General features: G+C 37.7%; 1 protein-coding gene across 4 annotated transcripts in view; it reads left to right on the forward strand.

Moving 5' to 3' along the window:
* The window catches only part of RASAL2 (RAS protein activator like 2), a 349,271-nt gene that overhangs the window by 152,037 nt on the left and 176,209 nt on the right, over positions 1–21,025 (forward strand). For all 4 annotated transcript variants that reach the window (XM_049634019.1, XM_049634018.1, XM_049634015.1 and 1 more), the window contains exon 2: positions 20,362–20,489. In XM_049634019.1, the coding sequence (XP_049489976.1) occupies positions 20,362–20,489 (128 nt within the window). The remainder of the gene's footprint in view (positions 1–20,361; positions 20,490–21,025) is intronic.

A 21,025-nucleotide genomic window follows, 5' to 3' on the forward strand; every position in this document is an offset into this window, starting at 1 on the left:
TTCCTCTCACTTGAACACCTAGAGGTCACTGTTGGGTTATTAACTGGGCTCACTATTGTTGTGTCTTAGGGAATAGGGAGGCCCTAGGAGAGGGACAGAGACAAGTGAATGGCCGGGTCATAGAGCAGTCAGAACATAAACAATATGTATCAATTAAGCTCAGTTTTAGATCGGAATGGTTCATGGTGTACCCACAGTTATAATATTACCCTCAGAGATCACTGATCAAAGATCACCAAACAAATAAAATAACAAAAAGTTTGAAATATTGTGAGATTTACCAAAATGTGACACAAGGTGATTAAATGCTATTAGAACAGTGATATCAATAGACTTGCCATTGCCACAAATCGTCAATTTATAAAAAATGCAGTTATTTGTTAATCACAATGAAGGTAAGCCCAATAAATGAGATATACCCATACAACTAAAAAAATTCTTTAGGTGATTTGCAATTTACCGATGATCACAGAAAACACCGTTTCTTGAGAGTCATGTCATCATTTATAAGAACTTTGCAGTCAAGTTGTGGTGGTGTACCACCTGTTCCATCTCTGGATACCTACAGTTGTTAAATTTAACAACCATACCTCTTCTGTCTACCCACAGCACCTTATTTCTTGTTCTTTTTTGTGTGTATCACATTGTATTGCTAGTGTCTGCTTATGTATTTGTCTCACTGTGGGCTCTGCACTTTTTCTCCCTAATGTCTAGCACACTTATTTGATTATATGGAAGTAGTCAATAAATATTTGACATACATTCTTTCACCTTTGAAATTGAAAGATTTAAGGGCACCTGTGTGGCTCATTCGGTTGAGCATTTGACTCTTGATTTTGGTTCAGGTCATGATCCTGGAGTCATGGGATTGAGGCCAGTGTTTGTCTCTACACTGAATACAGAGCCTGCTTAAGATTCTCTCTTGGTCTGTCAGTGTCTCTCTCTGTCTCTCTGTCCCCCCCCCCCCCAACTTGCTATCCCTCTGCCCCTCCCCCACTCACAGGCAGTTGCACTTGTTCTCTCTCTAAAAAAATAAAAGAAAATTGATAGATTTATTCCAGATACACAGTGGAATATTTCTCAGACATAAAAAAAAATGAAATATTGCCGTTTACAACAATGTGGATGGAGTTAGTATAATTCCATCTGAAATAGAGAAAGACAAATATCATATGATTTCACTCATATGTAGAATTTACAAAACAAAACAAGCATAGGGGAGAAAAAGAAAAGAAAGGCAAACCAAGAAACAGACTCTTAACTATAGAGAACAAACTATACCAAACTAAAAAAACAAACTAAAAACTAAATCAGAGGGGAAGTAGGTGGGGAACGGGTGAAATAGGTGATGAGGATTAAGGAGGGCAGTTGTGATGAACGCTGGGTGTTGGATGGAAGTATTGAATCACTAAATTGCACATCTGAAACTAATACTACATTGTGTGTTAATTAACTGCAATCTACATAAAAGTTTTTAAAATTGGTAGATTTCGGGGCGCCTGGATGGCGCAGTCGGTTAAGCGTCCGACTTCAGCCAGGTCACGATCTCACGGTCCGTGAGTTCGAGCCCCGCGTCAGGCTCTGGGCTGATGGCTCAGAGCCTGGAGCCTGTTTCCGATTCTGTGTCTCCCTCTCTCTCTGTCCCTCCCCCGTTCATGCTCTGTCTCTCTCTGTCCCAAAAATAAATAAACGTTGAAAAAAAATTTTTTTTTAATTGGTAGATTTCATAATATACATTGTCCTTTACATTTTTTGCACTAAGGAATATAAATTTGTACACACACTTTTTGAAAAATATGTTTGGAAAAATATGCGTAAGAGTCTTAAATGCAAACCTGTGATTCAGTACTTGCCTTTCTTATAGTTTATTCTAAGAAACAATCAGAGATACATAGAAAGTTTGGGTATGGTATTTGTCGTAAAATTATGTATAAAATTGAAAGGTTGGTCCAACCTATATTTTCACCATCAGGAAATTCATTCAACTAGTTTAGGTACATTTATATGATATGATACTATATAAAAATCAAACTCAGACTGTTATAGTATATATGATAATACAAATGATGTACTCCCCATCGAATTATAGCCTAATCATTTTGGCACATTTTTTCATCATCATTTTGGATACTGATTATGTATCCCTCATATTTATCATTGCACCAAGTTCTACTTCATCAAGAAGTTTAATGTGTATGCCATTTTTCTATTCAAGTTATTGTAGGGCTGAGAATTTACCTATATATATATATTTAAATATATATTATATATATATATTTAAATATAATATAGTAAACCACTAGAAATTAGGTTTATATGCTTCCTCATCTTATTCTAGATGATCTTCATGAGACTGTCCCTGGCCTGGTTATGAAAACAGATAGTTTGGTCCTTGGTCTGCAGTGCTAGGGAAGGAGTCAATCTGCCTAACGTCTAGAAGGAATATTCTGCATTTCTTTATGTCCTATGCTTGGGAGGACATGGCTTCTTCCATTTGCCCTGCATTATCAGGCTGCTGGCGGTTTTTCCCACGTTTCCTTCTCTCTGCTTTGTTATAATGGGAAGAAGGATGGACTTAAAGGAGTTTGGGAATATCTTCTTAGCTGTTCCAAACTTTTTCCCCATCTGCTTTCGCCTTATTTCCTTTTGACCAGATTTGACCCTATGAAAGCACCATCATTTACAGTGAAACTGGTTTTTAGTTGATGAAATTATGCACTTTTACAAAAAGATGTGATGCTTCTACTTAAAGAATTACTTTTTGTTGTTGTTTTTAAAGTGTCCATATGACAATGGGGAAGGGTAGAGAAAAGTATCTGTTAAATTTAGTGAAGCACTAGTACAATTTTGAAACAAACAACAAAAAGTTTGAAATACCATTTTCCAGAGCAGTAATTAGAACAAATAACCAGATCATGGCTGCTGTGCCTTCCAGTTCACTAAGTTGAGTTTTGCCAGGATACGTATCTTTCCCAGGATACATATCTCTGCATAGTAGTTATATGCAAGTGAATTGCTTTATTCAGTAGACCATGATCATAAGATATGGTTAAAGATATTTTGCTTATAATAAATCACATTTAGTTTTATTTCATATGGGCACTCATGACAAGGCCATATTTGTTACTTTTGGAAGCTTGTAGGGACTTATATAAAGCCCACAATGGTTTTCTAAAGTAAAAAAACAAAAACAAAACCTTAACATTTTATACTTCTCTTCTGTTTTTTTGAGGGGCTTGCAATTGACTCTTTACACACACTATTTAATTCATTACTGTTTATTAAATTTTTTTTAGGTTAGATAAGCCACAATGTAAATCATTTCTTTCTTCACTGGGATTCTGACTTTTCTCTGGGTTAAAACAATAATATATATTTTCAAAAGTATCAAGCAATGTGTAAGTTCCCTGAAATGTACTCAGTACTTAATAACTTGAATTAAAATAAGTAAGCATCTAATACCGCTTTCACTCCAAGGAGTTTGTAATGAAAGATGGTATTTAAAAAATATACAAAAAACAGCTAAAGAAAGACTTTCTTTGCCTTGTAATCCTCGCATTGTAACAATCTGAATGTGAAGTAGGTAATATAAAGAGAGAAGCCACAAGGTGTGGCTTTCCATTCATTTAGCTCCGTGCTCCCTGCTGCTGCCATTATCGTCAGATAGCTCTTGGGACTCTGTAATTGCAGTCTCTGTGAGTTCTTTCTATTTTCCTTGTCCATTTCCAGCTTGCATTTTGAGAAATAATTAGTTAAAATATCTGTCTCCTAAATAGAAAAATAAGAACTCTGGAACTGTCCAAAATCTCAGTGGCACATGTAATTTATCTAAAATATCCCACAAATAAAGTTGATATAAATAAATATAATATAAATAGGTCTAACTGTGGATAGATAGATATTAGAGATGAGCTTAGCCACAGACCTTTGGTGACAATTTAGCCCTAAGTACAACCTTTTTTAAAGAGACTTTTTATGAAGGATTGTAAGTTTGTTTTACTTTTAGCAATAATATAGTTAATCATAATACCTCACACTTAGCCTGTGTTTCTTCGTTGCAGTAGCTACTCTAGCTAGAATAAACAAGTTTACGTACTAAATTCATATGTAAGTTCAAAGCTTACATTAAGTAAGGAAAAGTAACTTTTCCAGGAGAGGCACACAAGGAAGAAATTATTTTGTTACTAAAAGGGTACTCCATAACACAGAGGAACATTACTGTAGGGCTTAATCAGAAGTGTTTATGTGCATTGCATTTTAAAAATCTCTAATGTGAAGTTTCCTTAAAGGACTCCAGCCTAGCCTTTTGAGAGTCCATTAATAGGACTACGTAAATTCTTAATCCTCTTTTTTGCTGTCATTATGTTGAGAATATCAAAATGAATAATTGAATGATTGAGGAACGTTCCTGACTATATTATTTGGAAGAATTACTGGAGCAAAATCAGTGTCCTTTCACTGCTGGAAACAGTGACTAAAAGAGAGAAAGTGGGCAGGCTCCTGGTATTGTTCAAAGGTCTTGCTCCTGGGCTTTGTACAACTGCAGGGTATTTAAAGTTCCTGGTATCCTTGGCAACACAAACTGTTTGTGATACCAATTGGTGCTTGTGTTTCGATGATGTCATACAATTTACAGATCCACACAATGGATCTCTTGTTTGTGGGCCTACAGAGGACTTCTGACAGTTTAGGAAAAGCACCTGAATACCCATAGGAATTGAGGCTTAATTTTGTGTGTGTGTGTGTGTGTGTGTGTGCGCGCGCGCGCGCGCCCGCCCGCACCCGCGCGCACACCCACCCATGCGCGCCAGTGAGCAAGCAAGAGAGCAAAGAGGGAGGTGGGGGGGGGGGGGGGGGGGAAAGGGAGAGGGGGAGAGAGAGAGAGAAAGAGAGAGATTTCTCTCAGGCTATAATTTTGAGAAGTAGTGACAATCTACTCTCTATTGCTTAATCTTTTGAGTTTGAATTCAACTTTTTTAAAAAAGCAAAAAATATCACCCACCAAATTTCTCATTGTTTTGCATTCTTGTGATTGCATCTGAGAAGTATATACACATTTTTGTACTAACTAAAACTTGTAAAAAAACGGATGAGGATTAATTGCTCCTCTCAAGTTTAGCCATCAGCTATGCACTTGTAAGAGGCTTACAGAGCTGGGAGTATTTGAACTAATTGGTTAGATTAAAACAGTGCCATTAAAAAGATTATTTGATTTCCTCTTGTCTTTCTGCGTCTCTTTTTTTTTAAATATGCAAAGTAATTAGTGGGAGGACCTAAATGATTTACATTAAGTTGCCAGACCAGCTTAAATAAAAGAATGTGTTTCTGTCCTTATATTCACGGCTGCTTATCATTGTTTCTGTTTGCATCAAGAACGACGTGTGGATTCATGACACAGTGGTATACAAGGCCCTTTCCAATGGAATTTTCCTTTTATTAAGGCAAACCTGTGCAGATTATTTTCCCCCAGAGTATTTCCAAGAGTGATTTATTTTTTTTTTATTTATTTATTTTTTCAACATTTTTAATTTATTTTTGGGACAGAGAGAGACAGAGCATGAACGGGGGAGGGGCAGAGAGAGAGGGAGACACAGAATCGGAAACAGGCTCCAGGCTCTGAGCCATCAGCCCAGAGCCTGACGCGGGGCTCGAACTCACGGACCGCGAGATCGTGACCTGGCTGAAGTCGGACGCTTAACCGACTGCGCCACCCAGGCGCCCCAGATTTATTGACATACATCATACAGTTCTGAAGATCATTCACAGTTTAAATGAGGTTTTTTCCTCTGATATTTTATTACAATATTTTTAGCATCAGTAGTTTTGAATTGGAATAAGAAACTAACCCATTATTTCAGATGTGGGCAGTATAAACAATAATAAGAGTTAATGTTTATTGAAGGCTTAATATATGACAGGCCCTGTTCTAAATGCTGAACATTTCTCATTTAATCCTTACCACATCCCTGTGAGGTAGAGATCATAATGTTCCTATTTTAAAGATGAGGAAACTGGGGCCCCAAGAGGTTAAGTATCTTGACTAAAGTCTCACAGCTGGTAAGCAGTAGAGCAGCGATTCCTTTTCAGGCAGTCTGACTCCAGATTTTGTATTCTTAACATGATGCCTCTCAATAACAATAATAATAATGAGGGCTATGAGCACTTCTCTGTGTGCCAGAAATTGAGAAATTGTTCTTATCTTTTTCTAATGTGTTGACTCAGTCAAATATCCTAAGTTGGAACATGGGTCCTGCCATGACTCTGAGTCTTACTCTGCCAAGTTCCTGTGCTTTGATAGCCTCAGATCTTTGTAATCAATTCATATATGCTGAAAATCAGGAGTGAGTTATGTTAAGCAGCTTCTGTAGAAGGAGCATAGGAGAGGTCAGTATGTACCAGGGCTGACTTAGTATCACCTTCCTGTCTATTCAAGTACTGTATTACTTATCTTAAGGGGGAAATTAAAACCTTAGAGAGCCATACGAGAAGTATAAGTTTCAACCCAGTGTTCCAAATGCTACTTAGATATTTATAAAACAAACAAAAAGCCTGATAGCCAGCATTTCTTTTCTTATTCCAAGGGTTTTAAAGTAGACTTGAACTAGTTAAAAATAGGTGGCTGCCTAGTAACAGGTGGTTCTCTAACTAATACTAGAGGAAGTTAAGCATCTGTGGACTCAAAGTTAGCGTTGCTGTGCCACCCACACTCTTCTCATGATAGAGAAGTTGAATTATCAATGTGAAGTGCTTTAAACTTTGTTTTCTTTTTTAAAATTTTTTGTCCGTGAGCTTGATATTGATCAGCTTAGTTTGGAGCCTCTCTTCAACCATTTTCTAATTTGGTAGGACTTAGCTGTATATTTTTAAGGTGAATAATATCACTTTATAATTTAGTCTTAAGTCACATTAATAGATGCACGTAATTATAAATGTATACTACAAGGATTGAAATGAAAAGAGCAGTTATATTCTCTACCCAATGTCTCAGTTAGTTTCTGTTCCATAGAGGCATCCCCTTGTAACTTCTTTAGGGGTTTTCTCCATCACTTATCTTCATATTTTTAAATAACTCATGCATTCACACCTACACATATGCATGCATGAAAATATAGAGACTTATATAGTCTTAAACACTTTGTTTGGAACTGTCTTTTGCTTTTAATCTAATTTAAAAATGTTCTCTAAACATACACACATACACATCCACAGCCATCATCTTATTCCCTTTTATAATTGAGAAAGTGAAGTCTCAGGTTACTTCATTTGCCCCAAATCATGGCAATAGTAAGTGGCAGATTTGAATCTAGTTATCTGACTACATAGTCATGACTACATAGTCATGTTTCATGTAAGTCAAATTCATTCAAAATGGGACTATATGTAATGATTTTCTCCCCACTTTTAGTGTCTAGATGGCTAATCACAATAACAAACTTGTGTGCTTAGTATGTGTGAAGTACTTTGTTAAGCATTTGATGTGTGTTATCTCATTTGCACCTCAAAAAATTCCCCGAGATTTGGTGTTTTGTCATCCCTATTTTATTTATTTATTTATTTATTTATTTATTTATTATTATTTTTTGTCATCCCTATTTTAAAGATGAAGAAATTGAAATTTACTTAGGTTGAGTAATTTATCCAAGGTCAGACAACTTATAAATGGTAGAACTGGAATATATTTTTTTAAATGTTTATTTATTCATGAGACAGAGAGAGACAAAGCATGAGTGGGGTAGGGGCAGAGAGAGAGGGAGACACAGAATCCGAAACAGGCTCCAGGCGCCAAGCTCCAAGCCATCAGTACAGAGCCTGACGCAGGGCTCGAAGTCGTCAAGTGCGAGATCATGACCTGAGCCGAAGTCGGATGCTCAACCGACTGAGCCACCCAGGTGCCCCTGGAATCTTTTTTTTTTAATAGATTTTTTTTAGGTTTGTTTGTTTGTTTAGAGAGTATACATGCATATGTGAGAACATGGGGAGGGACAGAGGGAGAAAGAAAGAATCCCAAGCGGGCTCTGTGCTGTCAGCACAGAGCCCAACACAGGGCTCCATCCCATGAACTGTGAGATCATGACCTGAGCTGAAATGAAGAGTCAGACCTGGAATCTTTTTTTTTTTTCTTTTCTTTAAGCCTATTTATTTATTTTGAGAGAGACTGAGTGTGAGTGGGGGAAGGGCAGAAAAAGAAGGAGAATCTCAAGCAGGCTCCATGCTGTCCGTGTAGAGCCCATTGTGGGGCTCAAACCCATGAACCATGAGATCATGACTTGAGCCAAAATCAAGAGTAGGGCGCTTAACTGACTGAGCCACCCAGATACCCCTGGAATGTTTTTACAGTATAATTTTTATTGAGGCACCTGGCTGGTTCAGTTGGTGGAGCATATGACTCTTGATTTCGGGGTTGTGAGTTCAAACCCCACATTGGGCAAAGAGCTTACTTTAAAAAAAAGTATAATTTTTATTGAAATATACTGACAGAAAGAAGTGCACAGATCCTATAGCTTCATATATAGTTCAGTGAATTTGCATTAAGGTGACAAACTTGAGTAACTTGCACCCTGCTGAAGAAACGGAACATTAATAGCAGCCCAGAAGTCCACCATGTGTCCTTTCCCAGTCACTGCACGTTCAAAGAGTAACTATGATCAGCATTAATATTACAGGGAAATTTTACCTATTTTTAAACTTTATGTAAGCAAAGTTATATATCTTTTGTCTGACTTCTTTTGCTTGATATTGTATTTGTGAGCTTCATACATGCTGTCCCATGGGGTTGTAGTGCTTTCAACCTCACTGGTAGATAATACTCCATTTATGAATTACCACAATTCACGTATCCATTCTGCTGTTGGTGGGCATTTCAGGTTATTTCTAGTTTTAGCTATTATGAATAGTGCCACTGTGTGCAGTCTTCTATATGCTTTTTGGAAAAAAAAATGTATATTTCCATTGGGTATATATCTGGGAGTAGAGTTGCTGGCTATGTGTATGTCTGGGTTTTGTAAATATTGTCAAACAGTTTTCCAAAGTGATGGTACCACTTCACACTCCCACCTGCAGTTGTTTCCCACCCTCGGCAAAACTTCGTATCTTTTCGTTTTTGCCATTCTGGTGGGTGTGTAGTAGTAATCTCTCACTGTGGTTTTCATTTGCATTTCCCTGATGATTAATGAAGTTGAGCACCATTTTACATGTTAGATGGACATTTGGATATTCTTTTTTATGAAGTAAATGGTGAGGTCTTTTGCCCATTGTTTGATTAGGTTGTCAGCCTTTTTCTTAACAGAGTATGTTGGTTTTCCTCACCTCACCCTTTTTCTGAGGCCAGAACCTTGGCTCTTCTAATTTTTTATTCGGGCATTTACATACCTCCTTAATTCTAATAACATGAATATATGCTTTTTTTTTTATTTAACAGTTCTCAAGCTTTTTTATTGATTGTTATGACGGATGATGATTTAGCTGTCATATATAATTATCCCAACTGCCTTACTGTAATTATATACTTATTTTTATAATATGGGTTCACTGTTTTACATTATTATGCCTAAACTGGGTTTGGTTGAATGTCATTATTACATTTCCTCTCTTTTTTGCTTTTTGTTTTTTTGAGGTTAATAATTGCCATTTTTTTCCCCATTTGTGTAGGTTTCTTTGTACCTATTATTCTTCCCATGCTTTCCTATAGTCTTGTAGTACAGTATTTTTATTTTTTTAACACTTATTTATCTTTGAGAGATAGAGTATGAGCAGGGGGCAGAGAGAGAGGGAGACACAGAATCTGAAGCAGGGTCCAGGCTCCGAGCTGTCAGCACAGAGCCCAATGTGGGGCTCAAACTCACAAACCGCGAGATCAACACCTTAGCTGAAGTCAGATGCTTAACTGACTGAGCCACCCAGGTGCCTCTCTTGTAGTACAGTTTTACTCAAGGCCAGTAATATTAGGTAATTTATCAAATCCAGCTTTATTTTATTTCATTTTCTTTTTTCTTGATGACATCCATCTTGGAGGCCCCCTAGTCTTATATTTAGGATCGTTCCCTAAATAGCTGGTATCCTAGGTGTTTGCTTTGCTGTCATCCTTAGAATTCTCCTTGCCTTTTTCTTAAGGTGGAAGCTCTGTTTCCTGGATCTTAAGGCTTTGTCTCTTTCCATTTACCTCGTTTCATTCAAGCACATGCTCCAGTAGTTTAAAAACTGGCCCAGTAGCAAAAAGCATGGTGTTACATCTTCAGCATGTCAGTCTCTTTGTTCACACTGTTCCAGTCAGGATTGCCTCCTAGTTCTCTTCATCATCATTTTGGGATACTCTTTGCTTGTCTCCTAAGCTTGGAACACCTGTTGTAGAAATACAGTGTGTGATTTTCTTGGTTACTCTGTTATGGATTGAGTGTTTGTGTCCCCTCCCCCACCCCCAAATCATTTTATGGGACTATATCTTGGAGATGGGAGTGTAAGGAGGTAGTAAAGGTTAGATGGGGTCATAAAGGCTGTCCCTAATCTGACAGAACTGGTGCCTTTATAGAAGGAGTAAGAGATACTTCTTTCTCTCCATCTTGTTAGGACACAACAAGAAAGCAACCATCTGCAAGTCCAGAAGAATGCTCTCACCAGCAACCACATCAGCTTGTGCCTTGATCTTAGATTTCCCAGTGTCCACACCTGTGGGAAAATAAATTTCTGTTGCTTAAGCCACGCAGTCTGTGGTATTTTGTTATGGCAGCCCGTGTAGACTAAGACATTCCCCAAAGTTTGAGGCCTTGAGTATCTAAAAATATTTTTATTTTATCCTCAGACTTGATTATTTGGCCAAGTGAATAATTTAGGTTGGAAATAATTTTCTCTCAGAAATTTAAAGGCATTATTCCATTGTCTTCCAAATTCCCATGTCCCATTGGAGAAGTCTAGACCCATTCTTCCTTTTACTGCTTTATAGTCTTGTATTTGTTCCCTTCTACTGATTTGAGGTCAGTGGTTTTTGATAAAAAGAAAGGTTTTCCACGTCTTACGTAAGTCAGCTAAGTTGCGTCAGGACTGAGCTGATGAATTGGGTTGTCGACTTAGCAGTGAGTGACTGATAGGATTCTTTAAAGAAGCCTATATTATCTCCTTGATAGTTTTCACTGTAAGCTCAGTGATTTGTGACTCAAACAGGTCACAATTCAGAAGAGATGCATATTTAGCTCTGTAATTCTATTTCAGTTGATACTGTGGAGAGAGGTAGAGCTATTAAAATTTTTTAATGCTGCCAAACTCTTGATAGGTTTTATTTTTAATGCAGTCTGCCTTCTTTTGCTCCTTTACATGGAGAGATAATGTTACAGTTTGGTTGTATAACCAATCGCTAAAACCTCAGAAACTGATCTCTCAATAGTGGTAAACTATTTACTCTGTTTTTCCTTCTCCACCAAGAATCACATTCCTTTTAAAGCTCTAATTCTCTGCCCACAACAGCTGCTGCTAAAGGAAAGTGACAAGATTCAGTTCAAAAGGAGGGAAGCATGGGGGTATATTAATACAAGAAGAGGTACTAAATATAACAGAAGGAATGGGTATTACATGGTGTTTGAGATTAATTCTTAGTATAGTTCATTTTTCTACCAGTAATATGAATATGAGACACAAAAAGGATCGTGAGTTTTGATCATTTATATAACACCATGGTTATGTTCTGTGGGGCAGGCTAGTATTTTCTTAAAATTTGCACTTTTCTTAAATTTGCACAATACTTGACTGTTTATGGAAAACTTGCATATAGACCTTTTTCTTCTTCTAAGGATTATTATATGAGTGAATTATTTTGAGTATTTTATATTTTTCTGTTTAAGTGAGGGTATGAACTGTAGATGTAAGTGGTCCTATTGGGGGTGAAGTACAAACCGTGATTGGCTGCCGTCTGTCATCTGAATGTGGCTTCATTCACAACTTTCCATTCAGTTACCCACGCCGTAGAGTTATTTAAGCAGTACTTGGCCCTGTGTGGGAATTATGGGACTTATTCCTTCTAATGCGTGTCTGAAAAGCAGAAGAAAACCATATAATCTGCTCTGCCTGCATTTGCATGGCACACGTGATCAAGTGTAGTGCAGACTGTATTAGCGATGTGGAAGGGAGAAGCAAGGGGGAACCATCATAGGACTTGCTTCCCATCCCGGTCATCTTCTAATACTTAGGTAATATTATCCAATTCAGATTTGTTTTTCTGGGGCACCTGGGTGGCTCAGTCGGTTGAGCATCCAACTCTTGATTTCAGCTCAGGTTATGATCCCAGGGTCATGGGATCGAACCCTGCGTCAGGCTCTGGGGCTAGCGTGGAGCCTGCTTAAGATTCTCAATCTCTCTCTCCCTCCCCCTTTCCCTCTCCCCTGCTTGTCCTCTCTCTCTGTAAAAAAAAAAAAAAAAGAAAAGAAAAAAAAAAGAAAAGAAAAAAAAGTTCTTCTAAAAAGGGAAGTGTTAACCTTTATCAAACATCTGATTGTCTACTATAAATGTCAGGCCTTCCAGGAACTTATTACATTTTAATACTTATTACAGGTAACTCTGCCCTGTGATGGAACAGAGGTAGAAAACCTATGCTTAGGCCCTGGTGCTGCTGAGAGACTGAGAGGGAGGCAGCAAGGGGACCCTTTGCAAATCTTAGTCTAAAGGAAGTTACTCACCAGAGAGTGTCATGTGCTGTCTCCTACCTGCCTTCCCTTTCTCTTAAAAAGGGTGATGGTGCGGGGTGCCTGGGTGGCTCAGTTGGTTGAGCGTCTGTCTGACTTCAGCTCAGGTCATGATCTTGGGGTTCGTGAGTTGGCGCCCTGCATTGGGCTTGCTGCTGTTAGCGCAGAGCCCGCTTTGGGTCCTCTGTCCTCCTTCTCTCTGCACCTCCCCCGCTTGTGCGTGCGCACTCTCTCTCTCAAAACCAAAAGATTAAAAAAATGGGTGATGGTGAGCATAGGGGGTTTACTGATTTGACACCAGTGATCAAGTAGTGGCAATTAAGCCTTCATAATTGAGAAGGAAACTAAAATCGTTAGCTAAGAATAAAAGACACAACATGAATTTGTTTCGATAAACAGTTATGGTCTTACAGTGAATTTATGATGAAGACTAAAGTGTATTTCCATAAAGGCAAACAGTTCTGACCTAGTATGATTTTATATCTTAAACATGTTGAATCATTTATTACTTGGTATCCTTATTACTCACCAAGGTGAGCGTGACTATATTTAAATCTACTGGGGCCATTGATTTGTATGCACTGTAATGTAATTTGCCAGCCCAAGGGCTCACTGCATGTCAGGACAAAGCAGAGTTCATAGCCAATAATTTAATGTCTGGATAGTTATTCTAAGAAAAATTTTGTTTGCTTATTCTGGAAGTCTGGAATTTGCTTATTTTCTGACATTTTGAAGGAATATGGAGGGTGGAAATGTAATGAGGGGACAAAATAAATAAAATCAAACACTATCTTAATGTTCTGGTTGGTTTTGTGTTTCCTTTCAATACTTTAAGCATGAAAGAGAGTGACTTAAAATATATTGATGCAATAATTGATGGCAGCCACACTAAGTCCTGAACAGATAGCATTAACACATTTATAAAATGATTTCGTCATATATTTCCAACATCAGCGGGCTGCTGAACAGCATGTTACAGACGTTACGATTATGATTAAAATCATCATCACGTGGCAACTCTAACATTTCTTCTCTTGCAGCAGAAATTGCCTGCAGAAGATAGCCAACAAGATACCACGTTTTTAAAGCTGTATGGCATGGCAAGGGTTTTATTATTTATTAGAAAAATAAAGAACCATCTTTAAAAAATATAGCTTGTTAGTTGGCCTGTGGATATAAATGATACTTGAACTTCTGTCAAAACTATTTTGAACATTTTGGTGAAGAGAAAAATAGCCCTTTGTGTAGTTAGGGAAGTTGACATATTCTTAGCTAGCTTAAGTAACATAGCTCTGTTTTCCAATTATTTAGATATATTTTTACTTCTATAAGAAAGTGGCCACTCCAGTTCTAAGACTTTATAAAGTAATGTATATACGTTGACTTTGAATTCTAATCAAATTCAGAAAGGAAATAAGTCTGATAATTGAAATTTGAATGTTGGGAAGAACTTGCCATTAATCTGGGTTGGATCTGGCATGGAAATAAACACACACACATGAAAATATAGATCTTTCCAAGCAGTTCAGACCTCTGAGGTTTACAACAACTCCATGCTAGAAATGTGCTTCTCTTTTAATGTATTAAAATCTCACCTATAGATAGATTTCCCAAAGCTATGTTTTATTTTATTTTATTTTAATTTAATTTAATTTTTTTAAGTTGGTACTAAGAATCAATGAAAGAATTCTATCTTTAATTCTATCTTTAAGTTGGTACTAAGAAATCAGTCAGTCTATTGAGATTGAATGAAACACTAGGGACTGTGTTAGCTCGAAAAGTGTCCCTATAGAATACTCTGTAAAGCTTTCTTTGGATGGCAGTAAACAGGTTTCAGATTTTACCAATTTCAATTGCATTTAACTAACAATGTTGGAATTTTAAAAGAACAAGTGACTAGTAAATGATGTGATCCAAAAGCAACTCAGATGAACTTTAAGGAGCTGTATGATACAAAAGTAAAATTTCCCACAGCAGTTTTCTCTCTGACATTCTCCATATTTGGGTCATGGACTTGTTCTTTTCCATTCGCCTTAACCCCTACTTCTGCCTCAGGGCAGATCCCTTTATTTACTTCCCTACTGTAAGTCTTTTGAGATGCTTTCTTTGTAAGTCTGGAAGAGACCAGAAGATGCTTACCCTCTTAGAGAAAATCACAGTGAGGCTAGTTGTAGACTGTATCTAATAGAATTTCCAGCTCAGTTGTATCATTTTTGTTCATCTTTGTCAAGTGATGGGACAGGCTATGAAGCTCCCTTTCTACTTATAAGGAAGGATTATGAGGAAGGGTTACACACAAGAAAATTGTTGTTTCCTTGCCAGATAGTTAATAAGTTTATATCATCGCTTGAAGAAGCCCAGGGTTTGATGCATAGATTGACAGGTAGACAAAGTAATATGATATTTTCAATGTCATTTTTAAGTGATTTGGATATAATGGATTAATTGAATCCTTCTAATTCAACTCCAATTCAAAAGCTTCCCTTTAAATGTTCTTATTCCTGTTTTGAAAAACTTTGTTTTGGACTTCTCTGCTAAATTCCTATTTCAAAATCAGGTTCACATGATCCCTTTCTATTTCACCAGTCTATGACCCCAATTATCCCTTGCCAGGCTGTTACATTAGTCTCCCATCCATTATATAAGACCTGAGGTTTGTTTTCTACTTACTTCATCCTAGCAAGCTATTGCCAGGCTTCCGCAGAATCCTCAATCTGCTTCCTGTTGTCTAAGCAGTGGTTTTTAAAGTATGGTCTGCGGAACCCCGAGGATCCCCCTGATCTGTTAGGGTAAAACTATTTTCACAGTCAAATTACCTTAAAAAACAAAACAAAACAAAAACAAAAAAATGACTCTGTTGACTTTTACATTGATGATGTAGAGGCAATTTTGAGTAAAACCACCAATGCAGTCGCAGGAATCAAAGCGGCCGCACCAAAGTGGATTAGGAGTCACTGCATTCTCCTCTGCCGCATAGTAGGGGGAAAACGGCTGGGAAGTCCTTGAGAACTCAGTGAAAGTCCTTAATTTTGTTAAATCTCAATGCTAGAGTTCACATTTTTTAAACATTCTGTCTGATGACGCGGGAAGCGCTCACGAGCTGCCGGCTGAAGTACGATGGTTATCAAACCAAGGGCGTTCTGCACAAATTGGGTTGAAAGCTGAACTTGCCACTGGTTTTCATTGAACACCATTTTTACCTGAAACACAACTGCAAGACGAACTATAGTTCTTTTGTGTTGGTTATTTGACAGATATTTTCTGGAAAAAGAAAGACAGAAACCTTTCATTTAGAGGGAAAAAACCAACAGTATTTATTGCTAATGATAAAATCCAAGACGAAAAATGCTTGATAGCTTCCCAGAAAAGACTTCTATGATAAAGTCAGGACTTTTCTGAAGATTAATGAATGTGATTTTTTCATATTACATGATGGAAGGTGTCATAATTTGGAAGATCTGCAAAACTAAATGAACCAATGTTTTGGAAATGATCAGTGCATAATGTTAAAAACTCATACATATGGATTGAAAATCCATTCAAAGGGTAAGGTACACCAATGATTTTTAACATAGCCGAGCATGAAAAGTTCATTGCTGTGGTGTCACATTCCACATTTCACTCACTGTTAAGAAGCATCCTCTTGTCAGGTTTTGGATTAGTATTAAAAAAGATGATCCACATTTATCTAAAAATGCTATTGAAATACTCTACCCTGGGGCGCCTGGGTGGCTCAGTGCATTAAGCGTCCGACTTCAGCCCAGGTCATGATCTTGCGGTTTGTGAATTTGAGCCCCATGTCGGGCTCTGTGCTGACAGCTCGGAGCCTGGAGCCTGCTTCAGATTCTGTGTCTCCCTCTCTCTCTCTGCTCCTCCCCCGCTCACGCTCTCTCAAAAATAAACATTTAAAAAAATTAAAAAAAAACAACAACTCTTTCCTTCCAACTGCATATCTGCGTGATTCAGAGTTTCTTCATATATTTCAACCAAAGCAACATAAATATATTGAATGCTGTAACAGATATAAGAATCCAGCTGTCTCCCATTCAGCCAGACTTTAAAGAAGATTTGCAAAACTTAAAACAAGGTCACTGCTCTCACGTATTTTGTTTTGGAAAATGGTTACATTTCATTAAAAATGTGTTATTTATATTAATATGCAGGTGTCTTATCATTTAACGAATACATATTTTATATATTTCTTAGTTTTAATATCTAATATGGTAAATATTAAATATGGCTCATATAAAAAATTCTTTGAAGTCTTTAATAATTTTAAGAGTTTAAAGGGATCTTGAGATAAAAAAAATTTAAGAGTTACTAGTCCACAAGACAATAGCCCGTTTAGAGAAGTACTTTTCAAAAAGACCCATTGAGTAAACTCAGATGCTTTTTAATGCTTCTGAAATTATTCAGTTTTTATAATAAATCCAGCATCCAGTGCCCTTAGTATTCTTATAGGACAGGGGCACTGCAAAGCAAAATTATTTCCAGCCTTGCTATTAAGATTCTTATTTGTAATTCTATGTTATCCTTTTCTCTGGTGAACTTTAGACACTAAATATAATTGGAAGTCAGAAGTTAGAAGTATGTTACTAGAGCCAGGGGTGGGGGTGGGGGCGGGGAGGGAAAGAGAGGGAGAGAGAAAAAGAGAGATTGGTTGGTTGGTGGGTCGTATTGGTAAGGTGAGCTTGTCCTGTGGTAATATAGTCTTAGTAGATAGGTTTTACTGTTAAATCTTCATTTAACCATGGAAAAGAGGACATGATAAACTGAACAAATTAAATCTATAGGTTATTTTAAAATCTTATTTTATCTTGTTATTTAAATGCCTTTTAAACCTTAATTCAGAAGGCTAAAAAGAACCCCCCCAAATCACTTATTCTAACTTCTTTCTTGTTTTATTCCTTGGTATACAGTTTTACAATGTGATTGTTTTTTAAAAAGTGGGTATTAAATAATAAATGTGCAACTACAAAATTTATAACAGCATTAACCAGTCTCATCATTCAGACAGACAGAACATTTTAGATAGGGCGACATTACTCCCTACTTCATTCTACCTGTCACACTGGGGAGGAATAGTTTGGGGTCCCAAAATACTGTGTGAAACATTGTCTTGTTTCACAGTACCATGAAGAAACTAGGAGCAAAGCCCAAGATTGGAGAAAGGGAGAACATCAGACAGTGAGACTTTAAGAGAATTACTCAGGATGACACAGGGAAGGGAATGTAGGTTTTCTTAATTTCAGTTCTGATCCAGATTTATATTTTGTCAGGAAACCTGCGTTATGCTATAAATATAGTGTCCTGTATTCTAATTTTTATGGAGTCTATCAACGTCTTCTTGCTTAGTATAGATCACAAAATTGCTGTTCAAATTAAATTACAGTGGGCAGTAGGTCACCCACGACTAACTTACGTCAGAAAGTTAGTCATTTGAATGAAAACTTGTCTAGGCCACAAAACCACCACATTTCCACATAAAGTAGGTGCATCCCTCTGTGTTGAAGTGGAGTTGGTACTTGACTCTAAAAATAGGCCTACATTGTGGTAAAAATCTAACCCATTTGTTTGTCCAAATCGTGAAGAAAATCAGCTTTGACATGGTTTTTAAGTACAGGCAAGAATCTTCCATATGTGTCAAAGAGGATTAAGAGTCAGCTTCTTTCAAGCTTTTTGTGATAAATTCAGGAAATGTTGAGGTATAAAGAAAACTTTAGAATAATTTTCAAAAAAAATAAAAATAATTTTCGATGCTCTGTTAGAACACAAGGGGAGGAGTTGAGGGCGGGGAAGAGAGAGTTTGTGGAACGGAGAAGCTAGATGTGTAGCAAATACTGCTGTGCATAGCGCAGGGGAGATAGACACAGAAGAGGAGAGGCAGTGAGCTAAGATTTAGTAACATCTCCAGCTGAGCCCTAGTAAGTAACGTGGGTTCTGTGAATTATTTGGAGGGTAGCTGATAAGCTTGCCTACATATGCAGAGCAACACATTTAAATAGATTTTTAGAAAGCAAAGGAAGTTAAGCCAGAAGGAGCACTGAAGATAATATTGGTCACACAAGACAGTGCAAAAAAAGCCATACATCTAAGTGCCCTAGTCCTGCCTTGTTTATTTCCGACAGAACTCCAGCTATACCATTGCATATTTGGGTGATTCTAGTATAAGATACCTAGGACATTATTTGTATCTCCTTGAAGCCATACCTGTCAGACTGTGATTGAAAAAACTAAAAGTCTGGGGCTCCTGGGTGGCTCAGTTGGTTGAGCGTCTGACCCTTGATTTGGCTCTGGTCATGTTCCTGGGTCGTGGGATCAAGTCCCATGGTGCCTCTGCGCTGAATGTGGAGCCTGCTTAAGATTCTCTGTGTCTCTCTGTCTCTGTCTCTGTCTCTGTCTCTCTCTCTCTCTCTGTTCCCTCCTTCTCCTCTCCCTGGCTCCAGCTCTCTCTCTTAAAAAAAATCTTGGGGCCCCTGTAGCTCTGTTGCTTAAGCATCCGACTTTGGCTCAGGTCATGATCTTGTGGTTCGTGGGTTCGAGCCCCACATTAGGCTCTCTGCTGTCAGTGCAGAGCCTTCTTCAGATCCTCTGTACTCCCTCTCTTCACCTCCCCTGCTCTGTCTCTTTTTCAAAACTAAATAAACATTTAAAAAACCCTAAAAGTCTGTAGACAGTAATACTAATGAAAACACTTGTGTAATAGATAAAATGCGTTTATTTTTGATTTACAACTCTCCTGCCCTCATGGGTGTTTGTTTTCTAATTTCTCCAGTTTGAGATGCTCCTCTGGGAAAACAACTGAATAGTAATAAATAATGCATTTAAAATGATCTCTTCAGTATAATCCTGACAGGAATTAGTCCTTCGTTGGCTAAAGAACTTTTAATATTCAACTGCCGTAAAGCCTTATTTAATGGATCTAATGTGTACTTTTGATTAAGATGTGTTCCATGTTGTATAGCAGCCCAAATGAGTGAACAGTTTGTATCAAAGAATTTTAAAGTAACGAAGTAATCATAACCACTTGGTATTTAATAGGGAAATGAGACATTTGAGAAGAGTTAGACATTTAGCTCTGATATGTACCTCCACCTGTAAGAGACATGATGTTAATATGTTTAGATCTTTCCTTGCAGAAACTGCTTTCTGTGTTTTTAAGATCTTACTGGCCTCTAGTGGTAATATGATGCTATAGTTTAAATATTTTTTTAATTCTCATGCGTGACTAGAAATAAAGCCATTTTGAAGACACTGGCGGTTAATAATTTCATTCTCTTGAGTGGGGTCAGCAGTACTCTCGAAGTGTACATGCGACACCATTTCTTCCTAAAGATTAGAGGTTCTGTCTTTTGTTCTTCTCTGAGTCACCCCCCCATTTTGAATGATGTTAGTTTAGCTCTGAAGCAACTTCCCATTGTTGTAGTACATGTACCATGGTCATTACTGTGTCAAGTTCGTGCTAACAAATCCTCCTAGTGTTTCAGTCTTCTTTCCTGCAGACTAAACGGCCTATTTTCCCGTCTGTGTAGAACAGTTTTTACTAAGAGGAAGTGAAGTTTTCAACTTACCATTTAGGTTCATGTTTGAAACTCTTTTTAATATGATTTTGGAGAATCTTACATTTGAGATCCTGGTCTACCTAAGTCAGCATGATAATGCATTCTCACTTTTGTTTTTCATGTTTGTCACCCAGATGTGAAGGGGCCACCCACCCATCGTCTGTCTTGCGGCCAGTCACCCTACACGGAAACGACAACGTGGGAGCGGAGGTACTGCATCCTCACGGACAGCCAGCTGGTGCTGCTCAACAAGGAGAAGGAGGTGAGATGGGTGTCACTGAGAAAAGCCGCTTCTCCTTCTGGCCAAATTCCCGAAATCTGTTTTTTATTTGCACTTGATATGTGGCATTTATGGAAACGGGCAAAACTCCTTTTATGGAGCTTTGCTGTAATGCACTTAGCAGTAGCATGTTTTAAAAATGGGGATTTGTGGCAATCCTGTCTTGAGCAAGGCTGTCGGCGCCATATCTCCAACAGCATTTGCTCATTTCTTGCTTCTCTGTCGCATTTTGGTAATGATCATTCAAACGTTTTCATTATTATTATATTTGTTATGGTGATCTGTAATGGGTGATCTTTGAGATTACTATTGTAATCGTTTTAAGGCACCATGAACTACACCCACATAAGATGGTGAACTTAATTGGTAAGTGTGTGTATTCTGACTGCTCCATCGACTGGACTGGCTGTTCCCATCCCTCTCCCTCTTCTCTGGAGTCTTTTCCCTGAGACATGACAATATTGAAATAGGCCAGTTAATAACCCAACAGTGACCTCTAGGTGTTCAAGTGAGAGGAA

This window comes from Panthera uncia, chromosome F1 (assembly GCF_023721935.1).
Source record: "Panthera uncia isolate 11264 chromosome F1, Puncia_PCG_1.0, whole genome shotgun sequence".
In the NCBI taxonomy this organism is placed as follows: Eukaryota; Metazoa; Chordata; class Mammalia; order Carnivora; family Felidae; genus Panthera; species Panthera uncia.